Below are 20,324 nucleotides of genomic sequence, written 5' to 3'. Positions count from 1 at the left end.
AGTTTTTTCGCACTCGTGATTCACTGCGAGCCCTGCTGGAAGCCTCATTCCCATCGCTCAGCTCTTTACCGCATGTGCCATCTGAGTTTATACTGCAGAAAAAGCAAAGACCCAATCACATCTGCAAGCATGAGGCAAGATGAAAAAGAGAATGACACTGATCTATGAACAGAGAAACACACCTGTCATAAGTGGACCCAGCTGGTGCTGCCTGTTTATCAGGAACATGCTCCTAAAGTGCACAGAAGGCAATGAATTCAGTGGCAATGGCACATGACGCCAATAGACATTGCATGTTGCTAGGCTAAATATAAACACAAAAATACACAGCACACGCAAAATAAAAAAAAAAAAAAAAATAGTAAAACAGTCCATTAATTAGACTAACCCAATAAATGAATTCCATTTATCTCCTAGCACGCCCCATGCAAATCTATGTATTACAGCAACTTAATGTAGAACAGAACATTACCTAGACAACACAGTATCAAAATTGTTTATAGCTGTATAGATTGATGATGCAAATCAAATGTATGCCTGTAATTCAAATTTATTACAATGTAAATACAGTCTGTCTGTCCATGTGGACTTTGGTAAAAACAAGCCAACATGAAAATAAGTAAATGTGTAAGCATTTCTGCAACCAGTCTTGGGTGCATGAGAGCATCAGAGGTAAGAAAAGATCCTCTGGTTACAAAATGACACTCAAGATCGCATGATCGTAATCGACAATAATACTTCCTTGAAGTGGCCACTGCTTGTACTGTACACATCACTAACAGTGTTTGGAGCGTGTTGCTGTATTATGAGATTGCCTTTTCCACCAAGATGCGGAATGAGATGCTGCCTTTGAGTTCATCCAAAATGAGATATCTCTATAATTCAGAGCCTATACTCCTATTGATGTTGTCAGTGTATAGATACTGAAGAGTTTCACCTCTGTGAATATTTCACTGGAGGTTCCTCCACATCCGCCGCTGCCCAGCTGCTTCTGCTGACTCAGGCTGGCACCGGCTCCAGCATGAGGGACGGTGGGTAAAGATGCTTGGCTGACATGCTGATGAGGCTGGTTTTGTTCCACAGCAGAGCCGGATGTGTCGAGGACGGGTCTGAAGGGTGAGAGCTGTGGTACTGTGGGAGGCTGAGGGGCATTATGACTGCTGTGGGAGCTCTGGGCAGGAGTCAAGTGTGTTATTTTCTGAGAGACACGGGTGTAATCAGAGCTACCGGAACAGTTCTGGTCCACATGAACAGTCTGGTGCTGGCTGGTCAAGGTTCCCTGAAAAAATAAAGATTTTTCAAAATACATGAATAGGTCTATGTGACGAGTAGGGCGGGGCCAAGAGCTGTGGGAACGGAGCGAGGCCGGTGGAGTGATTGGGAAATGAGCGACATCTGCTCCACTCACCGGTCTCGAGTCCCACGGAGGAGATCGGAAGGATACAAAAGAGGAGCGACGACAGTGAAGGACGAGAGAGGACCAGGTCTGGGTTTTATTTTGTGTTTGGTTTTTGTTTGTGCGTGGCAGTCATCCGTGAGGGCCTGTCGCGCTATTTTAATGTTTATTTGGGTATTAAAGTTTTATTTGAATGTCTGCCGGTTCCCGCCTCCTCCTTCCCGTGAATATGGAGTTTTTTATTGTTACACTGGTGCCGAAACCCGGGGGGAAGGAGGGACGCGCTGCCGAAGATCCCTCGCCGCTGGGGTGAATCCGCGGTGCCGTCGAGCAGGGCGTAGCAGTCTGGCGCCTTGGACGCTCGAGGCGGTGGGCTGGAGTGAGTTGCCGGGGACGGACGAACTCGCTGCCGGCCGCCCGCGATGTGGGGGGGCGGCTGCCGTCCGTAAGGGAGCGGAGGAGTCTGCGCAGTTCGCCAGGGGGCCGGAGCCTGCTGCCATCCCATGGAATAAGGAGGAGCAGGGAACGGGGGACTCCTGCCGGCTGCCATTGCTGTCCACCGGGCAGAGGAGGAGTGTCATGCCGTCCACTGAGGGCCGTCCAGTGCTGCCGCCAGGCACCGCGGAAGACTTCGCACAGCTGGTGGAGGGCCGAGCGACAGTGTGTCTGGGAACCAGAATTTTTATTTTTTTTTCCTCTCTCCCCTCTCTTGTCTCTGTCACTCCACATCCTTCCATCTCCTTTTCTCTCGCCTCGTCTGTCTGTCCTACCCCCAGGTTCCCGCAGCCACCGTGAGTGGCCCCCCCGGAGGGAGGGGGGGGAGCAGAGTGCAGTCTCGTGGGTACCCCCCGGCCTGCGAGGGGCGATGGGAGTATGTGATGAGTGGGGCGGGGCCGAGAGCCGTGGGAACGAAGCGAGGCCGGTTTAGTGATTGGGAAATGAGCGACACCTGCTCCACTCACCGGTCTCGAGACCCTCGGAGGACATCGGAAGGATACAAAAGAGGAGCGACGACAGTGAAGGACGAGAGAGGACCAGGCCTGGGTTTTATTTTGTGTTTGGTTTTTGTTTGTGCGTGGCAGTCGTCCGTGAGGGGCTGTCATGCTATTTTAATGTTTATTTGGGTATTAAAGTTTTATTTGAATGTCCGCCGGTTCCCGCCTCCTTCTTCCCGTGATTATGGAGTTTTTATTGTTACAGTCAATTTCAAACTATTTCAATGAAATTTCAAATCTGTAGTCAAAAAAATTGGAAACTATGACCTTTGGGTAAACACTAACAATATTTGAATATTAATACTGAATTAGTATGGGGGTAAATATTTCCTCTGAAAACCATTGTGTTAACCATTCAGTGCATATTATGTTCAGTAGACTCAATGCAGTGTGTCAGTAGGAGTACGTTTCATGAATGTGTTTGGAAAGAAATACAAATAACGTCATATTGTTTAGCGAGTAAATTATTACAGAATTGTAATTTTTGTGTGAACTATCCCTTTAAGGCACTGATATACCTTACCTGAGTGGGCGGAGCTTGTTTACTGGGAGGGACTCCTACACACATAGAGGCAGGCTGCTGAGCAACAGAGTAGGCCTGCTGGTACTGGTGCACTGTGGGAACTGGAGCGGGTATAGGGGAGGTGGAGGACAGGTGGGTGGGTACTGGGTTAGCACAGAGCTCTCAATCTGCGAACATGACACTGGTGAGATGTGGGGGTGTGTCGGGACGGGCAGACTGAGGGACGACTGCACAGAGGGAAAGCTGGCGGGGTGCGAGTCACATCCAGGTAGAGGGCTCCCAAATGATTGAGCTGTGTTTAGAGAAGGACACTGGAGGAGGAGACAAAAGTGCATTGTACCATGGGAAGAATTAACCACCATCATGATCAGAAGAACTAAATGCATGCTAGCTTTGGCCAGTCAAATGTCCTTTATGCAGTGCACTATTTACACAAGATTACACAAATCAAGCAGAAGAGCCGGCAGTAGGGTGTACCTGTGTGAGATAAGCTGGCGCCTGTGGAGGGGGAATGGTTTGGGTCAGACTGGAGGTGGACTGACCTACTTGCTGCCAGCTGTCCATTAGCTGTGTCTGAATGGAGAGCTAACAGGATAGAATAAGAGAAATACAAATGAGAAAAACAAGATGATGCAAGAAAACACAGAAGGTTTGCCGATGTAGGTCCCTCCTCTGTCGCGTTCTTGTCTGGTCACTGTTAGTCTACAGTAGGGTGTCCAGCCCTGCTCCTGGAGATCTACCTTCCTGCAAAGTTCAGCTCCAACTCTAAACAATCTAAACACACATGAACCAGTGCATTAAGATCTTCAGGAAAACTTGATCACAGATGGATTCTGTAGGAAGGTAGATCTCCAGGAACTGGGACTGGGCAGCCCTGTGGCCAGTTCCAAAAAGTCTTCAAATATTCTCTATATCTGTAAAAGCAGTTTCTGAACTCTCTCAGATGCCTTAATTATAGTCCTGAGTTTTCTTCCGGGAATGTACACGTCACAATATCCTAAACTCTGAAAACTGAAATCATTTCCACAGCCAATAAAATAGGCTTCAGAGATTGTGAATTGTGAGTGGCCTTTGGGTACAAATGATCTGGCCTTACAATTACAGAATAGTAAAAAAAAAAAAAAAAAAATTTCTGTTCTCAAACATTGAAAACTGATTTTGTGTGTAGTAGTTTAAATGTTATACATGGACCCCGTTCAGTTTGCTACTTGCTCAAGTCATAACATATAATGATAGGTTTCACATCTGAAGGTGGTATTCAAACATTCTGAGAATTGCATGCAGGGTTCACATTAAAGTTGAGAAGCATACAACAAGCATACCTGTGGTACAGATGGTGCAGGGCCTGTCTGGCTAAGCTGCACAGGAGCAGTTTGCTGCACTTTTGAGAAGTCACGGTGTTGCCCATCAGTTGTGGCATTCACAGTTGGTTGCTGCAAATGTTGCAACACGGGTGTTTGAGATGCTCCGCTCTGAAAACTCTGATCTGCAGGCAGTGCTGCTTCTGTTTTAGAAGGGAGACTGAGTTCAGTGTGCTGCATGGGTTGGAAGTGTCTGTGCATTGGCTAGCTCTGCTGTGGCAGGATGGTAACTTGGATGCGTGGAACTCTGTTGCACTGAGGCAGGCTGATGCAACGCTGCAGGTCGGTGAACATGGGCCTGCGCGTTCGACTCTGCAGTCAGACTTGTAGATGCAAGCTGCTGTGGATTCACGGTTTGTGGTGCAGTCGAGACGCCCTGCAGAAGTCCCAGTGGCTGGGGAGTGGACAGAATCTGTTCGGCGGCCAGCAAAGGGGTCTCTGAGGGGGCAGGAGGGAACATCTGCATGTGCTGAGCTGCGGCCGTTGCAGCCAGGCTTTGGGCTCTCAGAACAGAAGACTGCAGAAGAGGAAACAAACTAATGAGAACACACATACACTTCCATTCCATAACACAAACTATAGGCCAGATTTACTAAATGGGGCAAACTCGCTTCCCACAATCCCATAAAAGCACTGATGGGAGTGGAAGGTTCTGTGCTTGATTTAAGAACACAGCTCATCTTCGTAATGTCCAATGCAGTCCACGCAATCTAGCATAAGATCGCAAACAAATAAAGCCGATGATAATCAGCTGCAGGTAATCTACTTTCAACATTGGCACAAAATGGGTTAAGACATGCTTTTTGGGGGCATTAATAGTGCAAAAACTGACTACTGGAAACCTTACTAAATGGCCTTCCATGAATACTCTACTCCCTTTGCGTCTGAAAGGGAAACTCTTAAATGCATATCCAAAAATAACTTTGTCCATACCTTTTCACCACTTATTTTTCACTGCATGTCTTTAGTAAAGCCTGACAGAAGTTTTTTAAAGCCAAAAGTGGGTTTGTGTTTCCGCAAGCTGTTGGTAAATCTGGCCCAAAGACTAGTATGCTGGATTGTTGTGTATGAATAAAACAGCACATGCTGACAGCTGCTACAGTGAGTAACTCAGAGCCATGCAGACCACACACAGCCAAACGATTAATAAAGATTTTTAGCAGCATGACATCAGGCATATCGTTAGCGTGGTTAATGGGTAGGTTTCAGGGGGAAAGTGGATTGTTGGCATCTCCTCTGTTAGAGAATAGCAGTAGGGACAGGTAAGTATGGCTACAGCCGCTGAGAGGAAGCGTAGAGGAGAAGAGTCCTACAGCGACAGCAGAACCACTGCAAAGGCTGGAGGAATCCAGAGCATTTCCTCTACAAGTGGCAGGGGGACACCATGTCCTCCGGTGGAGCAAACCTACCATGCCAGCACAAAAACTGGCTCTGCGACGGGATGTCAGATCATCACGAGGCGACTCCACGGCGTGGCCCTCATCACTGTGGCTGCGGGCAGGCCGGTACTGCCCTCTTTCGGACTTCATCGGCGGGGCTCTCAGAAAGGCAGGAGCTGGCTGATGTTTGTGGCCTGTGATGCTCTCCAGAGATTTGTTAAGCTGGGAGAGGTCAGAGGTCTCACTGAAGGAGCCCCTGTGGACATCAGGGATGTGAGGAAGTATAAATGAAGAAAAGGGTGAATGTCTTCTATCTGCACATGTCCCAAGCAGGAATAACGATCGGCAGGCCTGACACGGGGACGGCGGCTGGTGAGGGGTGGGGCTTAAAGAAAGCCGACGCCCCTGCTTTGCAATGGAGACAGACTCCTCCCCTTTCGTCTCAGAGGACGGCCCCACTGATGTGTCGCTATAGCGACGAGTCGTAACAGGACAAGGAACGTGCAGCAAATTTCCAGAGCAAGAACTTCCGAGTGCATCTTCTGTCATCTCTGCTTGGTCTCGTGGTATTGGAGAGGAGGAAGGACTCGTGGGTCGGAGCAGGAAACGGAGACACTCGTGACTTCTGATTAACTCATTTACAGAAGAGCTTTCATGACGTGCACCCTGGAAGAAAAGCCACTTCTCTGAACTACTGAATGAAATGAAATGGCAAACAAGGACCTGTAGCACAGAGCTAAAAACACAACAAATAAAAGGACACAACAAACTAGATATTTGTACATTATTTAGAGAAAAATTTAATGATGTTTGAACAGGCTAAAATATGTGTGTGTGTGTGTGTACAATATTTATATTTATTACAAAAATATCCATAAGTGTTTAGGATTTTAATTGCCATGGCTTTTTCCAGGTGTAGAAATCCCACTTTTAAAATGACAGCTGTTCAAAAGAATCTCTATGATATTCTGCAGATCTAGATTTATTTTATTATTATTTTGTTGTAATTTTGTCATCATCCTGATGATAGCTTATAAAAGTAACAGCACATCTCTCCTCAACAAGCTGCATAACTTTAAGGAATCATTCATGTCTGGGGCACAGATGAGTGTGAGCACCACTAACAAAACAGACAAACGAACAGCAGGGAATCAAACACAGACCATGTCATCATGCATGCTACACAAGCAAAATATTGAAACCATCAGGCAAAAATGAAGTGGTTGATGACGAGGCGAAAACACGGTCCTGCTGTAAAGCTGCAAACATTGTGTCATTATGATAAAACAATGGTCTACATTTAAAAGCTATTCAAGTACAAGCATGGATGTGTACGCACACTTCACAGATCACTATGGTTTCTGACGTGCAACAGTGATGGGGAGTGATACAGACCTCCTGGGTTGCGGTGGAGACAGATTCCTGTAAAGACTGGTATATGACACTGTGCAGAACCACTGCCGTGGGAGTCCGAGTACACAGTTGAACCGATGCCACTGTCAGCTAGAGAGACACAAACATGTACTAGGAATATTCTGCACCAAACACAAGCAATATGACAGAATCACCCGTGCCTTAGTTTACAAGGTAACAGAATGAGTAAAATGAATGGAGATTGTTATACAAACGGTTTGTAAGGGAGTCTGTGACTCATGTTTATATTTTAACAACAGTCTGATATTTGAATATTTTTAACCTTTTGTTTTTTCAAAGGTAGGTTTGATTTTGTTTACTGTTTTTTAAAATAAGTTTCTTTCTAACCAAGGGTGCATTTATTTGACGAAATGCACAGCTGTATTTTCAGCATCATTATTCCGGTCTTTAGTGTCACATGATCTTCAGAAATCATTCTAATATGATGATTTGCTGCTTAATTATTAATAATGGTTCATATTTGAACAAATGCATTAGTGTACTTCTGTGATTATTTGGGTATTAATAAAGCAATAAGCCCCAAGAAGAAAAACATATTCAATAAATAACATAAAACTATATCTTCTCTTCCTAATTCAACTAAATCTTACTACGTATATGGAATAACAATTCAAAAAAAGCAATAAGCCCCAAGAAGCCATGGTTTACAGTGAATTTATAACAGCTAAGGGGCGTTTGTAATGTACGATGTGGAATAAAGTGCCTAAAACCCCCTTAGCTGTTATAAATTTACTGTAAACCTCGGCTTCACGTGGCTTATTTCTTTTATAAAACGGTTATCTTTCATATGCGTAGTAAGATTTCACAGAATAAACAGAGCAAATAAAGTGTAATGATATTAATATAAACAGTATTCTTCCACCAAACAATGTAGTTCCTCAGAAACAGCTGTGGTTGCAACAAAGTGGTTGCCGAGGAACACACAGAAGTAAACAAAGGTGTGTGTTTGTAGAGTAATTTACAACAGCTTCGAACGAGGCTCAACCAATCAGAATCAAGGACTGGAACTATCCGCTTTATAAACAACGATTCAGTGTTCATAATTAAGCACTTTGTGTTGTATTCTTCGGTAAACAGCATCACATGGAAGACTCTCTCCATAGAGCTGAAGCTGTATTTAACACACACACACACACACACACACACACACACCACACACACACACACACACACACACACACACACACACACACACTTACATGTGGTGGAGGCGGTCCTGGCACTGAGTGGACACACGTGCACATGCTGATCCACCTCCGGCTCTTCAGGCTCCAGCAGACCGGGCGGTTCACAGAGGATGGGTACCGTCCCGCCGGGCACGGCCTGTGAGGCCCTCGGCACCGTCCTCTCCCTGCGCCACTTGATCAGAGCCACTCGGTCACGCAGAGACTTACCCACTATCTTTGCATCGCTCTCATGGAAGAAACCAGACTCAACCTGATGGAAGGAGAAGAGGAGGCTGGTGTGAACACACATTTTTAGAGCAGAGAGAAAGAAGCCAGGGCTCTATTTAAGGAACAGAGCAATGTAGATCACAGAATTAAAAGGAAAACTGTCTTTGTAGGAAAGCTTAAACTAGACGCACAATGACAACAAGAACAATTAAAAAAAAAGAACAAAAAAAGAAAAAATCGTGGTTGCTTTTGATGCGCTGTCTCTAATTTATAATATATATATATATATAAAATATTTGATTTTCACTGCAAAAAAACTATGATTTTAAAACTATGGATGCACAACACTTTGCAGATCTTCTCACATTACAGAGGATAACTGTCAACAGTGCTAACATTAATTTTGTGCTTTTGTGAGATTCTTCCCTGAAGGTTTTTGTGTAGAATGGCAAAACGGAAAGATCAATATCTGTCTAGTGAACAAACGGCTGACACGGGAAACAAGAAAACCTTTGTCATGTTTGCAGCGATCAGTATAAATAGCAGCTGTTGACTCATTTTCCCTTTAGCAAATGCTCCCACACATTAAAGTGCTCAGATTACATAACGTGATTACAGCAACAAGATTTTCAAATCCAGACGGGTCCGGGAGGTCACATACTCTCCTTAAGTGCATGTTTGCACATATATAATGTTCAAGCTTGGACTGCTCAACATAAGTAGTGTTTCCTGTATTCAAATCTCAAAACCGGATCGAACTGAAGCAGGCAATCCAGAGCTCCCGGGAAACGAGGGTGGTTTTCATGAAGTCTCAACAAGTGTGACCAAACACAGGACACAAGCGGCCAAATAAAGTCTGAAAGGTTATGAGAGGACAGTGAGGAGTTCATTAATGAACATTACATCCACCGCTCTATCAGAATAATTCAGTGTTTCACAGCAGAGACTGGAAACACCTCTAGATCAGTGTGGATAGATAAGATACCACTGAAACAGGAAGCCAACATCAGATTTCACGGGCCATGAAACACACCGCATGTTTTTGTGGTGTTCAAATACCACAGATGAATCTTGTTTACTACATTTACATGGTTATTTTTAAACTGGAAGCTGGATTCAGATTTAAGTTGTCCACACATGTGCTACCTGACCGAAACGTCATTACGGTGATCAGACGGCTGGAGCACGCACCATCTCCTGCGCCACGGCTTCAGGGACCTCCTTCTCCAGGTCGAAGCTGAACTCGATGGCTCCTGCGTCCCTGTACTTGCCCTTCAGCCGGCGAGGGTCCTCCACCCACAGCTTCAGCGCGATGCACGTCTTCAAGCCGTCGTCCTCCTCCGCCAGCTCCACCCTCACGCCGGTGACCTCCGCGAAGAAGGCGTGATTCAGCAGCTCCTTGATGGAGTAACTGTGGAAGAGGGTTGGCGGAGCGGTCAATGGACGTAAGAGGGCACAAAGTACAATTAAAATCATTTTCTTTCTTCTTCAGCAAAAGGTTATAGGCGTGTAACTTTCAGGAAGCAGCAGTGCTTGTGTTTATTCAATGAAATCACAGCGTTTAGAAGTTTAATCGTCACATTCAGCCGCATCACAGTTATGGTCTTTCCCTCCCCAAATTTAAGACCTCCTGAAATCATAATCATAACCCAAGCTCTGCTGAGCTGACCGCGATGTGCTTGATATAAATTAGATTTTATTAGAAAATATTTTTTGGCTTTAATGTATTTCATGTCAAAAGGCTTCGTGGTCTGGATTGGGACCCCTGATATTGACTGCACTCATGAGTGTGTGTTTCAGACGAGAGCAGGGCAGCTCAGGTCCGTCTCTGTCTGTACTGTTCTCATGGACGTTCAGCAGCTCTCAGTACTCACCGCTCCTCCTTATTCTGACAAATACACTCGCCAATGATCTCTTTCACCTCAGGATCCATCACCTTATTATAACTAAGCAGCAGTCACTCAAGAGAAAAAAAAAAAGAGAGAGAGAGAGAGAGAGAGAGAGAGAGACAGAGAGAGAAGAGAGATTAAGCAGCAGTCACTCAAGAGGACCAGCACATTTAGGTCATTCATATTTGTTAGTGAGGAACAGACGAAAACTGATGTTGTTTTGTTCACTGGTAATCTTTCCCTCCAGTGAGCTCAAAAAATTGCTGCAGTGGCGTGTCAGTGAGCTGAACTCTCATTCATACACAAATTGTTCAGTTTACTGGGATGGACAAAATATTTTTTTGCGCTCTGCATAAAAACAGAAACTAGTAAATGACCTAAATTTAATTTTAGGTTGAACCATCTCTTTAATAATCGTCTTTAATCGTCAATGTCAAAAGCAAAACTGGAGATCTAAATATTGTGAATTTGGGGTGAAATATAGCCTGGATGTGTTCTTGAGAAAGAACAACCCAACAAAAACAATAAAAGCGCTGACTTATCCATCTTTCCTTTCTTGGCCTTCTGTGCAGCAGCAGCACTGAAAGAAATCATTGATACTACTTTTTCTAATTAAAAAAAGATGAAATGCGTCAAGGTGATGTTCATCTGAATTCCATGAAGCATATTCCTATGTGCTGAAGTCAGCAGGGAAACCCCACAGAGAGCTGGAGAAGGCCAACACACATGAATGATCTTCAGTCCCAGAGAAACACTGATCGAGTTAGCTGCTGAAATCAACACCCATCAGCCCCCTCTACACAACACACACTATTTCATTAGACCTATTACCCAACACTTTTAATACTTTAAGATAAATCACACACAGAACATATGACTGACAATCTGAAGAGTCCAGATCAATGATTCTCAACTACAGAACACCAAGAATACATGCATTAAAATAAGAAAAAACAAGCTTTAAATTAAAAAAAAAAAAAAAAAAAAAAAAAAAACGTAAGAAGAAAAATATATTGATTTCACCCGCAAGAATTCATTTCACTCCCAAACTTTTGGAATGCTACAATTTCATTATTTTAATTATTTTAGTTATTATTTTTTTCAATATGTAATTATTTTAGATATGCACTTTAATATACAGACACTCCAAATTTCTGTAAAAAAGGGTCTTTGAATATATGTTGTGGAGAGTGGGGTGAGAACCACTGCTATAGTCAAAGCAGCATTTGAAATACATTTCACCTTCATAATTTGTCATTTAAAGAAATAGTTCACCCCCAAAAAAAGAAACAAATCCATCAAGATTTTTTGAACTAAAATACGAGTCCATAATCCATAATAACACTTCTCCAGTGAAAAAGTCCTTCCCATTGATGGACTTGTTTCTTACAAACACACAGCTTTTGTCTTCTCCAGATGTTCACGTACAAACCTGATGAAGATGGATTACTTGTGGATTATTGTGATGTTTTTATCAGCTGTTTGGACTCTCATTCTGACGGCACCCATTCACTGCAAAGCATCCATTGCTGAGACACTGATGCAGTGCTACATTTCTACAAACCTGATGAAGAAACACACTCATCCTGATCTCTGATGAACTGAGGTTAACACATTTTCAGCAGATATTCATTTTTGGGTTAACAATTCCTTTAATATTAAAGAAAGGGTACATAAAAAAAAGCAGAATCTTCCATTTTGTCCGACAACCAATCCAGACAGATGAGCAGATTAACAACGGTAGACCTCAACTTGAAAAATAGCCTGTATTGATGTCTTTCTGTGGTTGAAACAAGATTCCTTCTGATGTTCATTCATGTTTATTTGGTGCTATAACTAGTAAAGAGGAAATTTCTTTAAAAAGAGCTACAGTGATCTGTCACCACACATTAAAGAGCTACAAAATTTAATTTATTAATTTAAAACAAAATGACAAAATTTGAAAGCTGAGACTTCGTTTCATACCTAAAGTAACCTGTTCTGTCTTGTCTGTTGGCATGTTGTCAGTGTCCCCTTTGCTCCACAGTGTATTCTTCATGAACATGAGAGTGGACATAGCAACAGTAACTGGGGGGTGGGTCTTTGCGAAGGGTCAATTCCAGAAATGTTACAACATAAGTGTGGTATTAATGCAGTTGCTTATCCACAGGTTTCCGTGTAAAAAATCATGTTTGTGCAGAGACTCCAATTCAAGGAAATAATATGCTGACTTTTTATGCTTTATATTTCCTTGTTTGTGCTGGGATGAACATGCAGGTACATGCTGAGGCAGCTCTTCATAAACAGATCTCAAGGACTAAATCAGTCACACAATCACAGCGTTCTTCCTGAAATGAAATGATCACTGCAGTAAGAACACTAGAAAGGGCTCAAGTGCGGTGTGACTTACGCTGGTGACCTTGCGATAGATCTGAGCGGCGTTCTGGCACTCTGAATATGGGTACTCAGACGTGGCCATCTCCAGCATGCACATGCCAAAAGCGTAGACGTCCACGGACTCGTCGTAGTGCTCCTCGTACATCTCTGGAGCCATGAACTCCGGCGTACCTGAAGATATGATCACAAAAACATATAAAAGCATGCAATGATGTTCTGATCCACGGAGAAACACACACTATGCTTTAATGGGGCTCAGTTTAGCTTAATCTCAAATTAATGACAAAATGCAGAAGGTGGTCTTGGAATCTAGAAGATGTTTTTTGCATCTACACTGATCTGTGAAATGGGTTTGAACGTGGTCAAACGAGTACGACACAAAGAACACAAAAGATGGATATGAATGGACGGCTGTCTCACCGATCACACTCTTGGCGAAGGAGGCTCTTTTGAGCGTGGCCAGACCCAGGTCCCCGATCTTCACGCTGCCCGTGGGCCCCGTGATGAAGATGTTGTCACACTTCAGGTCCCGATGGATGATGGGAGGAGTGCGTGTGTGCAGGAAGTGCAGGCCTTTGAGGATCTGACGACACCAGCTGCGCAACACTTTGGGTTTCATCACCTTGAAGCGCTTCAGATACCTGGAGGATACAACACAATCAGCATTACTTGTATTTGCATCAACACTTATATGTGTGTAACAGTGGTGACTCAAGAACTCTCGCTCTCAAAGAAAAGCAGTGATTTACCCAAAAAACACATGCTCAGCCTCATGTCATTACACAATCATGTGACTTTTTCTTTCTTGGAAAGACTTACACATCCCAACTCTTACACATACTGACAATTTAACAGAGCACCATAAAAGCACCCCAAAGGCAGCATGAAATGACCATAAGAATAGTCAGTATGGTTCACACACTAGATCATGTGAGTGAGGACTTACGCAGTGAAAGTCTCCTTCCTCCATCACGCATTGTCAAACTGAACCCGTGTCGTATGGTCTCAGTGATATCAGATTTATCCCGATGTCTCTAAACAACTACAGAACTATCACACAACTTCAGAAGACTTGAAATATAGCATTTCATTAAAGTGTCTTTTGACTATTATGTAGGTCATTTGGTGCCTTTTGTTTCGCCAGTAAAAGATCATGATCTGACCGCCCTGAAACGCTGAACAATATATTTTGAAGCTGTCATCATACAATTTAAACATATTGTTAAAATTTGATAAAAAGCAAACCTTTTACAACATTTTAAACTACCAAAATCAAAATTTTTCAATTTCATATAGATTTTTTTTTTGTCATTTGCTCACACTGCTGAGTATATTCTCTTTAATGTAAAGATTTTTTCAATTATTACATTTAATTTAACAATAATAATAATAATACACATTTTTAGTGTGTCCCTCAAGTTATTGTCTAATCTGTTACTGTCCTGAAGCTGGCATAATGTTGACATCACTTATGTGTTCATCTGAGACATTTAGCAGAGCGCTCCTGTGTTTAGTCTCAGAAATGCTTAAATTAATTTGCCTGAGCTTTACCCAAATGATGTTTTTTAAATGTTTTACATCATGTGTTCATCTGAGACATTTAGCAGAGAGCTCCTCACGTTTTGAGCGTGCCTGACGTCATGAGTTCTGTCACCAGCACGATGCACTTCTTCCCCTTCAGCGGAGACTCCCAGAAGTCATAGAAGCGCACGATGTTTGGGTGCTGGAGACCCTTCAACATCTCAGCCTCCTCTTTAAAGCGCTGCCTCTCCACCTTCGTCAGCTTACGGTCCTGAAAGACACACAAACATACAACCAATTAAAACAACCAAGGTGTCTGTAGAGAGTTGGACAAAACTCAAAATGAAAACCACTTATTCAGGATCATTATTGTCACGAATCCAGTCTATGGACTTTCATCCAGTGAACACAAGAGGTCAATCTCTCACCATATTGAACCTCACTCCGCACAGACTGTCACACCTCACTCTGGACTACATCTCCCATGCTCCACTGCACTGATTACACACTCACCTGCATCCAATAACACACACTATATAACACTTACTCTGATCTTGCTCTAGTCGCCGAGTATTGTATGAGTTTATCTCTCTCCACGCAATAGCTAATCTATGGAGCCTGTCTAGTTTTTCGTTCGTAGTCATAATCTTGTCTTGCTTGTTTACTCGTGTTTTGATTCTTGCCTGTTTATTTTGAATTCCCCTTTCGTCTTGCCATTCGGACTCTGTTCACGCCATGCTTGGATTATCAACCATTATTGGATTTAACGTTTGCCTCGTACTCTGGATTATATTTACCGTCGTTTGACCCATGCCTGTTTTCACGATTACTCTTCAGTCTCACCCTTGATTTATCTGTTTGCCATTATCTGACTCTTGCCTGTATTTACCATGTCATTGAATAAACCCTTGCAATTGGATCCGCTTGCCTCCCTTCTCTGTCACCCCTTTACAATTATACAATTGATATTAATCACAGCAAATAAATAGGCTCAGTGTTGCTGCAGTGAGGAACAGACAGACCTTCAGCTATTAAGTGTCTCTTTTCTTCAATACCTCCCGCAGCATATAATCATACAGTGACACTTTTCACCACTCACTCAATTCCTCACATCACATTTATATCTTGTTTCAGTCACAGATGTATCTCATTAGAGAAATCAAACGTGTGTAGGGTGTTATTTTTAGGCCCTGATGAATGTGCACAAGGAAAGATTCTTGTGTAAGAGAGGCTTCTGCAGCTCCAGCAGCCTCATGCATTATGAAGCACTTCAGTCTGTCCCTACATGGATTTCTGTAGATTTCATTTTCATGGATTTCTACAGCAGATGACCACCAACAAACGTCTCAAACAAAAACACACTACTAGTCAAGACTTTCTAATACTTCATGTTTATGAAAGAAGGTATGTTAGCCAACACTACATTTATTTGATCATACAACAAAGTAAAACAGTAATAGTCAAATATTATTATCATTTAAAAACACTGTGGGATCCGCTTAACGTTAAGTGTTGTTAACTACTATATACTTTCATTTAAACTAATAAATTTGGGTACTATGTACTTATGATGTATGTTTTTACATTGCACTAATATTTTAAAAATACCTTCCTGTATCTGTAGGTATAATTACACTGTTGTATCTAGCCAGCCCTTAATCCACCCTAAAACCTAACCTAACCCAAACCCGTATCCCACCTTAACAGCAGCAAATGTGATTTGCAATACAACATGAACACAAGTACACTGTACCAAACAACTGATTATCTCTGATGCATAAGAACAGTATATATAAATTGGGATACAGTTTTCTGTGTGAATATCTGTTAAATTTGTAATTTACTGCTGTGATCAAAGCTGAATTTTCACCATCATTACTCTAGTCTTCAGTTTAGTTCACATGATCCACATATTTAAAATTAAATTTTAAAACAGAAAAAAAAAGTAGTATTAACTGTAAAAATACTTTCCAACTAGTGGTCGATCGATGTAGTTTTTTTGACAGCCGATGCTGATACTTGGAAAGCAGGGGGCCGATAGCCGATATAAAGCAGATAGAATTTTATTTTTTAAATTTAATTCATATTTAAGAAATTTGACATCAGTTGACAATGTATTAAAATACATGTGTAAAATAAACATACTTATACTTTAGATGACAAAGTATTTATAAAAAAAAAATAAATAAAAATATAATAAAAAAAAGTAAACTGGGAAGTAAAACTGTAACCAACAGGGCACAGAGTATTCTGGGAAGTTTGTGTGCATTGGAAATCCATATTTTTCAAATAAAGCCAGGGTAACACGCATTTTACATACAGCACACAGAGAAAAAATTACATGAATATGACAGTGGGCAAATGCATAAAGCACAGCATAATTTGAAATCACGAGTTTAAAGTTTAAAGCATTCAATTAACACTGACCGACCGTAACACAGAACGTCTCGAGTTACTTGACTGTAACCCTGTTCCCCGAAAAGCGGGAACAAGATTCTGAAACAAAAACTAAAAAAAAAATTTATTTGAGTGATGACCGGTTGTGAAGCATGTGTGTCAAACTAAAACATGCCAAGAATTGGCTTAAATAAACCTTGGCAGGTGACGTCATCTGATTATGTGCAACCTGAGGGTTATAAATAGACATGAAATGGACACGTCTAAAGGTTACCCCTTTGTCTGAAGAGACGTCCAGGCACGTCTACAGTGCGGCATTGAGCCCACAGCATCTCGTTCCCACTTTTTCAGGCAACAGGGCTACAGTCAAGTAACCTGAGACGTTCCCTATCAAACGCTACTCTCGATGATGCTTCCCTATCAAACACTAATGGGACGCACCAATGCCACCTTACTGGGAGCGTCTAGACCCCCCAAGGTTGTGTAGTGTGTGCGCACTGGACAAACATCGAAGAGGTCTCAGACATGACTCAGGGGTGTCGACTCAAGGACATGCGAGCCTGGAGTAGCATGAATATCCAAACTATAGAATCTGACAAAATGTGTGTGGAGAGGACAGCCTGCCGCATCACACACTTGCTGCAAGGAAACACCTACTGCTAAAGCCATAGTTGTTGTAAACCCCTGGTTAAATGGCCCTAACTCCTAAAGGCGTAGCCCATGACCACGTGCCTCGTAGGCTAGGGCAATAGCATCCCTCACCCAAAGTTTACATAGTTTGCTCTTTCTTTCCCCAGCATATTAAAAGCTGGTCCGACTTACGCCACTGGCTAGTGTGGTGGACGTAAATCTGAAGAGCACGTACTGGGCACAGTAAGTGAAGTCTTTCCTGCTCCGGTGTAGTAAAACCGTGGATGACAGAAGGCTTTGAGAATGACCGGATGTATGGTCGAGAAAGGAACTTTCAGAGATAATTAGGGTGAGGATGCAAAGTAACTTTGACTCGCCCAGGGGCAAAGTCTAACAGGATGGCAGGACTGACAGATCCTGCAAATCCCCAATTCTCTTTAGAGAAGTAACAGCCATAAGAAAAAAAATCTTTAGAGTCAGAAGCCCGGCAGGCGCTGATTCTAATGGTTCGAAAGGGGTGCCAGCCAGCCCCTCGAGCACTACGGCTAAATCCCATGAAGGGAGTTGTAGCTTCTAGTAGGCGGCCTCAACCGCTTAGCTACATGAATGAAGCGGGTGACTAGAGGGTGCTTTCCCACAGAAACCCTGTTTATCAAAACATGGCAGGCCGAAAAAAGAGTACAATTTCTCTTGCAAAAAACTCCAGCACTAAAACAATTTGGGAGTGACCGGGTCTACATGGTGTGTCCATGTTTAGGTGGTGTGAACGCAGTCCGCCCTGTTGATTTTATGTAAGACAATACCCGCTGTGTTGTCCACCCGCCCAGGACATGGTAGCCTCTTAAACTGCTGGAGGAAGTATTTCAGGGCCAGAAAATACAGCCTTCATTTCGAGGCAAACTGATGTTTCCATTCAAGAAGATGACCTCTTCAGATCCCTTGGGCTGGATAGCCATCCAAGCCCACACCCCCAACTCGTGAGGGAAGCGTCTGTCGTTAGCATCTTGCGATGACAACACGGAGCTAGAGCTGGACCCAAAGTCAGAAACCGACCTCTGAACCACATTGATAGGGTATGAAGCCCCTGGAGCGTAACCCTTATTCGCCTCTGGGGATTGGCCCTTGGATGAAATCCACTGGCTCTGAGCCCACAACACTGAAACGATCTCATGTGCAAAAGGCCCCAAAGGTATCACTGCGGATGAAGCTGCCATGAGACCTAGAACCGTTCTGAAAGTAATGAACAGTAATTCTTTGGCCTAGCTTGATGTTCTTTAGGGCATTTAGAATGGATCCGACGCTTACAGGGAACAGTTGTGCCTGCATCATGATCGAATCCCATACAACCCCCAAATATGTTGTCCTCTGAGAAGGAGGAGGATGAGAGAATGTTTTTCTTGGCATTGAGACTCAACCCCAGAAATTCGAGATGAGCTAGGACAACATCCCAATGTCGAAGCACAAGCTCATGAGACTGAGCTAGAATCAGCCAGTTGTCTATGCAATTTAAAATGCGGATGCCCTGGAGTCGTGGAGGAGCCAGAGCTGCATCCATGTATTTCGTGTACGTGTGGGGTGACAAAGCTAGGCTGAATGGAAGAACCCAATACTAGTAAGCTCCACCCCTGAAAGCGAACCTCAGGAACTTCCTGTGTTGTGGCAAGATCTCGATGTGAAAATACGCGTCCTCTAGATTGATAGTCACAAACCAATCGTCTGATTGGATCTGAGACACAATCATCTTGATTGTCAGCATTTTGAACTTGTATGTTCTGAGGTAGCGGTTCAACCCACGAAGATCCAAAAACAGACGCAACCCCCAATCTTTCTTGGGAATGAGAAAATACAGGCTGCAATAGCCTGACTGTCTGCCTGGCAGTGGAACACGTTCTATGGCCCCTTTGTCCAGCAGAGTTTGGAATTCCTGTGTTAACAAATGGTCTCGTTCCAGTTTCACGGAAGTGAAGACCGGAGGACGTTGAAGGACGATATGCAAACTGAATCCTGTAGGCCTTTCTCCACAGTCCCTTCTACCCACGGTGAGATATTTGGCAGTAACATCCACATTGCCAACTTCTCTGAAGGGACACACTAATCGTGACACTGGTTTTGCTGGGGGGAATGTAAATGTTTGGTGTCCTGAAACACGGAAGGCACAACCAAACATTTAACATTTCACTGGAGACCACTGCCCCCCGAAACACCGGTGGTGGCAGAGGTTATACAGTGATCCCCTAAGGGTGCCAGGAAGGAGCCCTACACTTCTGTTGGAATTTTCCGTGGCCCTCCCTGGGCACAGCTCCAGGCCCTTTCTTTGGTCGTAATGACCATTCTTAGGTCCAGCTTCATCTGTGGCTGTCAAGTGCTACAAGCTGCTCCCCAGTCTTTACGAGGGGGGGGGGGCACGACTCACCACACTCTCTCTTTGAGCCTCTTGCCCCAGAGGAGCTGGACTAAGTCGGGACTGCATTTTTTTTTGTTCTTTCTCTTTCCCGACAGCCCCGACACTTGAGCACAGTGAATGAGAAACTTGTTGAAGACCTCCTCCTGGCACTTAGATCTTTAAGAAGATCAGCCTGATATGCCTGCAGAACCCCCATGTGTGCAGGACAGCACTAGTTCTGACCCACAGTGTGAAACGCTTTCTTTCCAAGTGTAGATGTTGGTTTTTTTTTTTTTTTTTTTTTTTTTAAAAAAACGATGATGCTCCTCTTGGGGAGAGATAGACCTCTAGCGTCTCTTTCGCCTAGGAAATCATAATTTACAAGATATATCACTTTAAGAGTTTCATCTGGTCACTACACGAGTCACCACCTAGTAACTCCTCATATGCTTATAATCGCGAGAAGAGCGCTCGGAGGCAGCACTCTCAATGTCCATCTCAACAGAAGCAAGAGCTGCAGCAACCTCTGCCCGATCCAAAGAAGTGCCCGGGCACACTTTGGAGGTGAGCGCGAGAACCTTCCGATCAGGCAAGAACACAAGAGAGGGGAATGCCCGGTTCTTAATCTTCAGCCACATCAAAGCGC

The 20,324-nt window shown here is 43.5% G+C and overlaps 1 protein-coding gene across 1 annotated transcript in view; it reads right to left on the bottom strand.

Annotated features, from left to right (window-relative positions):
• Window positions 1–18,850, bottom strand: part of LOC109070154 (serine/threonine-protein kinase WNK2-like) — a 51,229-nt gene extending 32,379 nt beyond the window's left edge. Inside the window, 19 exon segments of the mRNA XM_042761462.1 lie at window positions 2–92; window positions 183–232; window positions 938–1,279; window positions 2,915–3,015; window positions 3,090–3,225; window positions 3,392–3,499; window positions 4,237–4,347; window positions 4,454–4,792; window positions 5,685–6,320; window positions 7,050–7,103; window positions 7,105–7,157; window positions 8,288–8,525; window positions 9,674–9,893; window positions 10,357–10,428; window positions 12,720–12,918; window positions 13,168–13,388; window positions 14,367–14,547; window positions 18,176–18,514; window positions 18,601–18,850. Of these exon segments, the coding sequence (XP_042617396.1) occupies window positions 2–92; window positions 183–232; window positions 938–1,279; window positions 2,915–3,015; window positions 3,090–3,225; window positions 3,392–3,499; window positions 4,237–4,347; window positions 4,454–4,792; window positions 5,685–6,320; window positions 7,050–7,103; window positions 7,105–7,157; window positions 8,288–8,525; window positions 9,674–9,893; window positions 10,357–10,428; window positions 12,720–12,918; window positions 13,168–13,388; window positions 14,367–14,547; window positions 18,176–18,514; window positions 18,601–18,850 (3,741 nt within the window).
• Window positions 18,851–20,324: the final 1,474 nt, after the last annotated feature.

The sequence above is a fragment of the Cyprinus carpio genome, chromosome A8 (assembly GCF_018340385.1).
Source record: "Cyprinus carpio isolate SPL01 chromosome A8, ASM1834038v1, whole genome shotgun sequence".
Classification (NCBI taxonomy): domain Eukaryota; kingdom Metazoa; phylum Chordata; class Actinopteri; order Cypriniformes; family Cyprinidae; genus Cyprinus; species Cyprinus carpio.
Note: the sequence above shows the minus strand (reverse complement) of the source record. Positions and strands in the feature narration are given on the sequence as shown.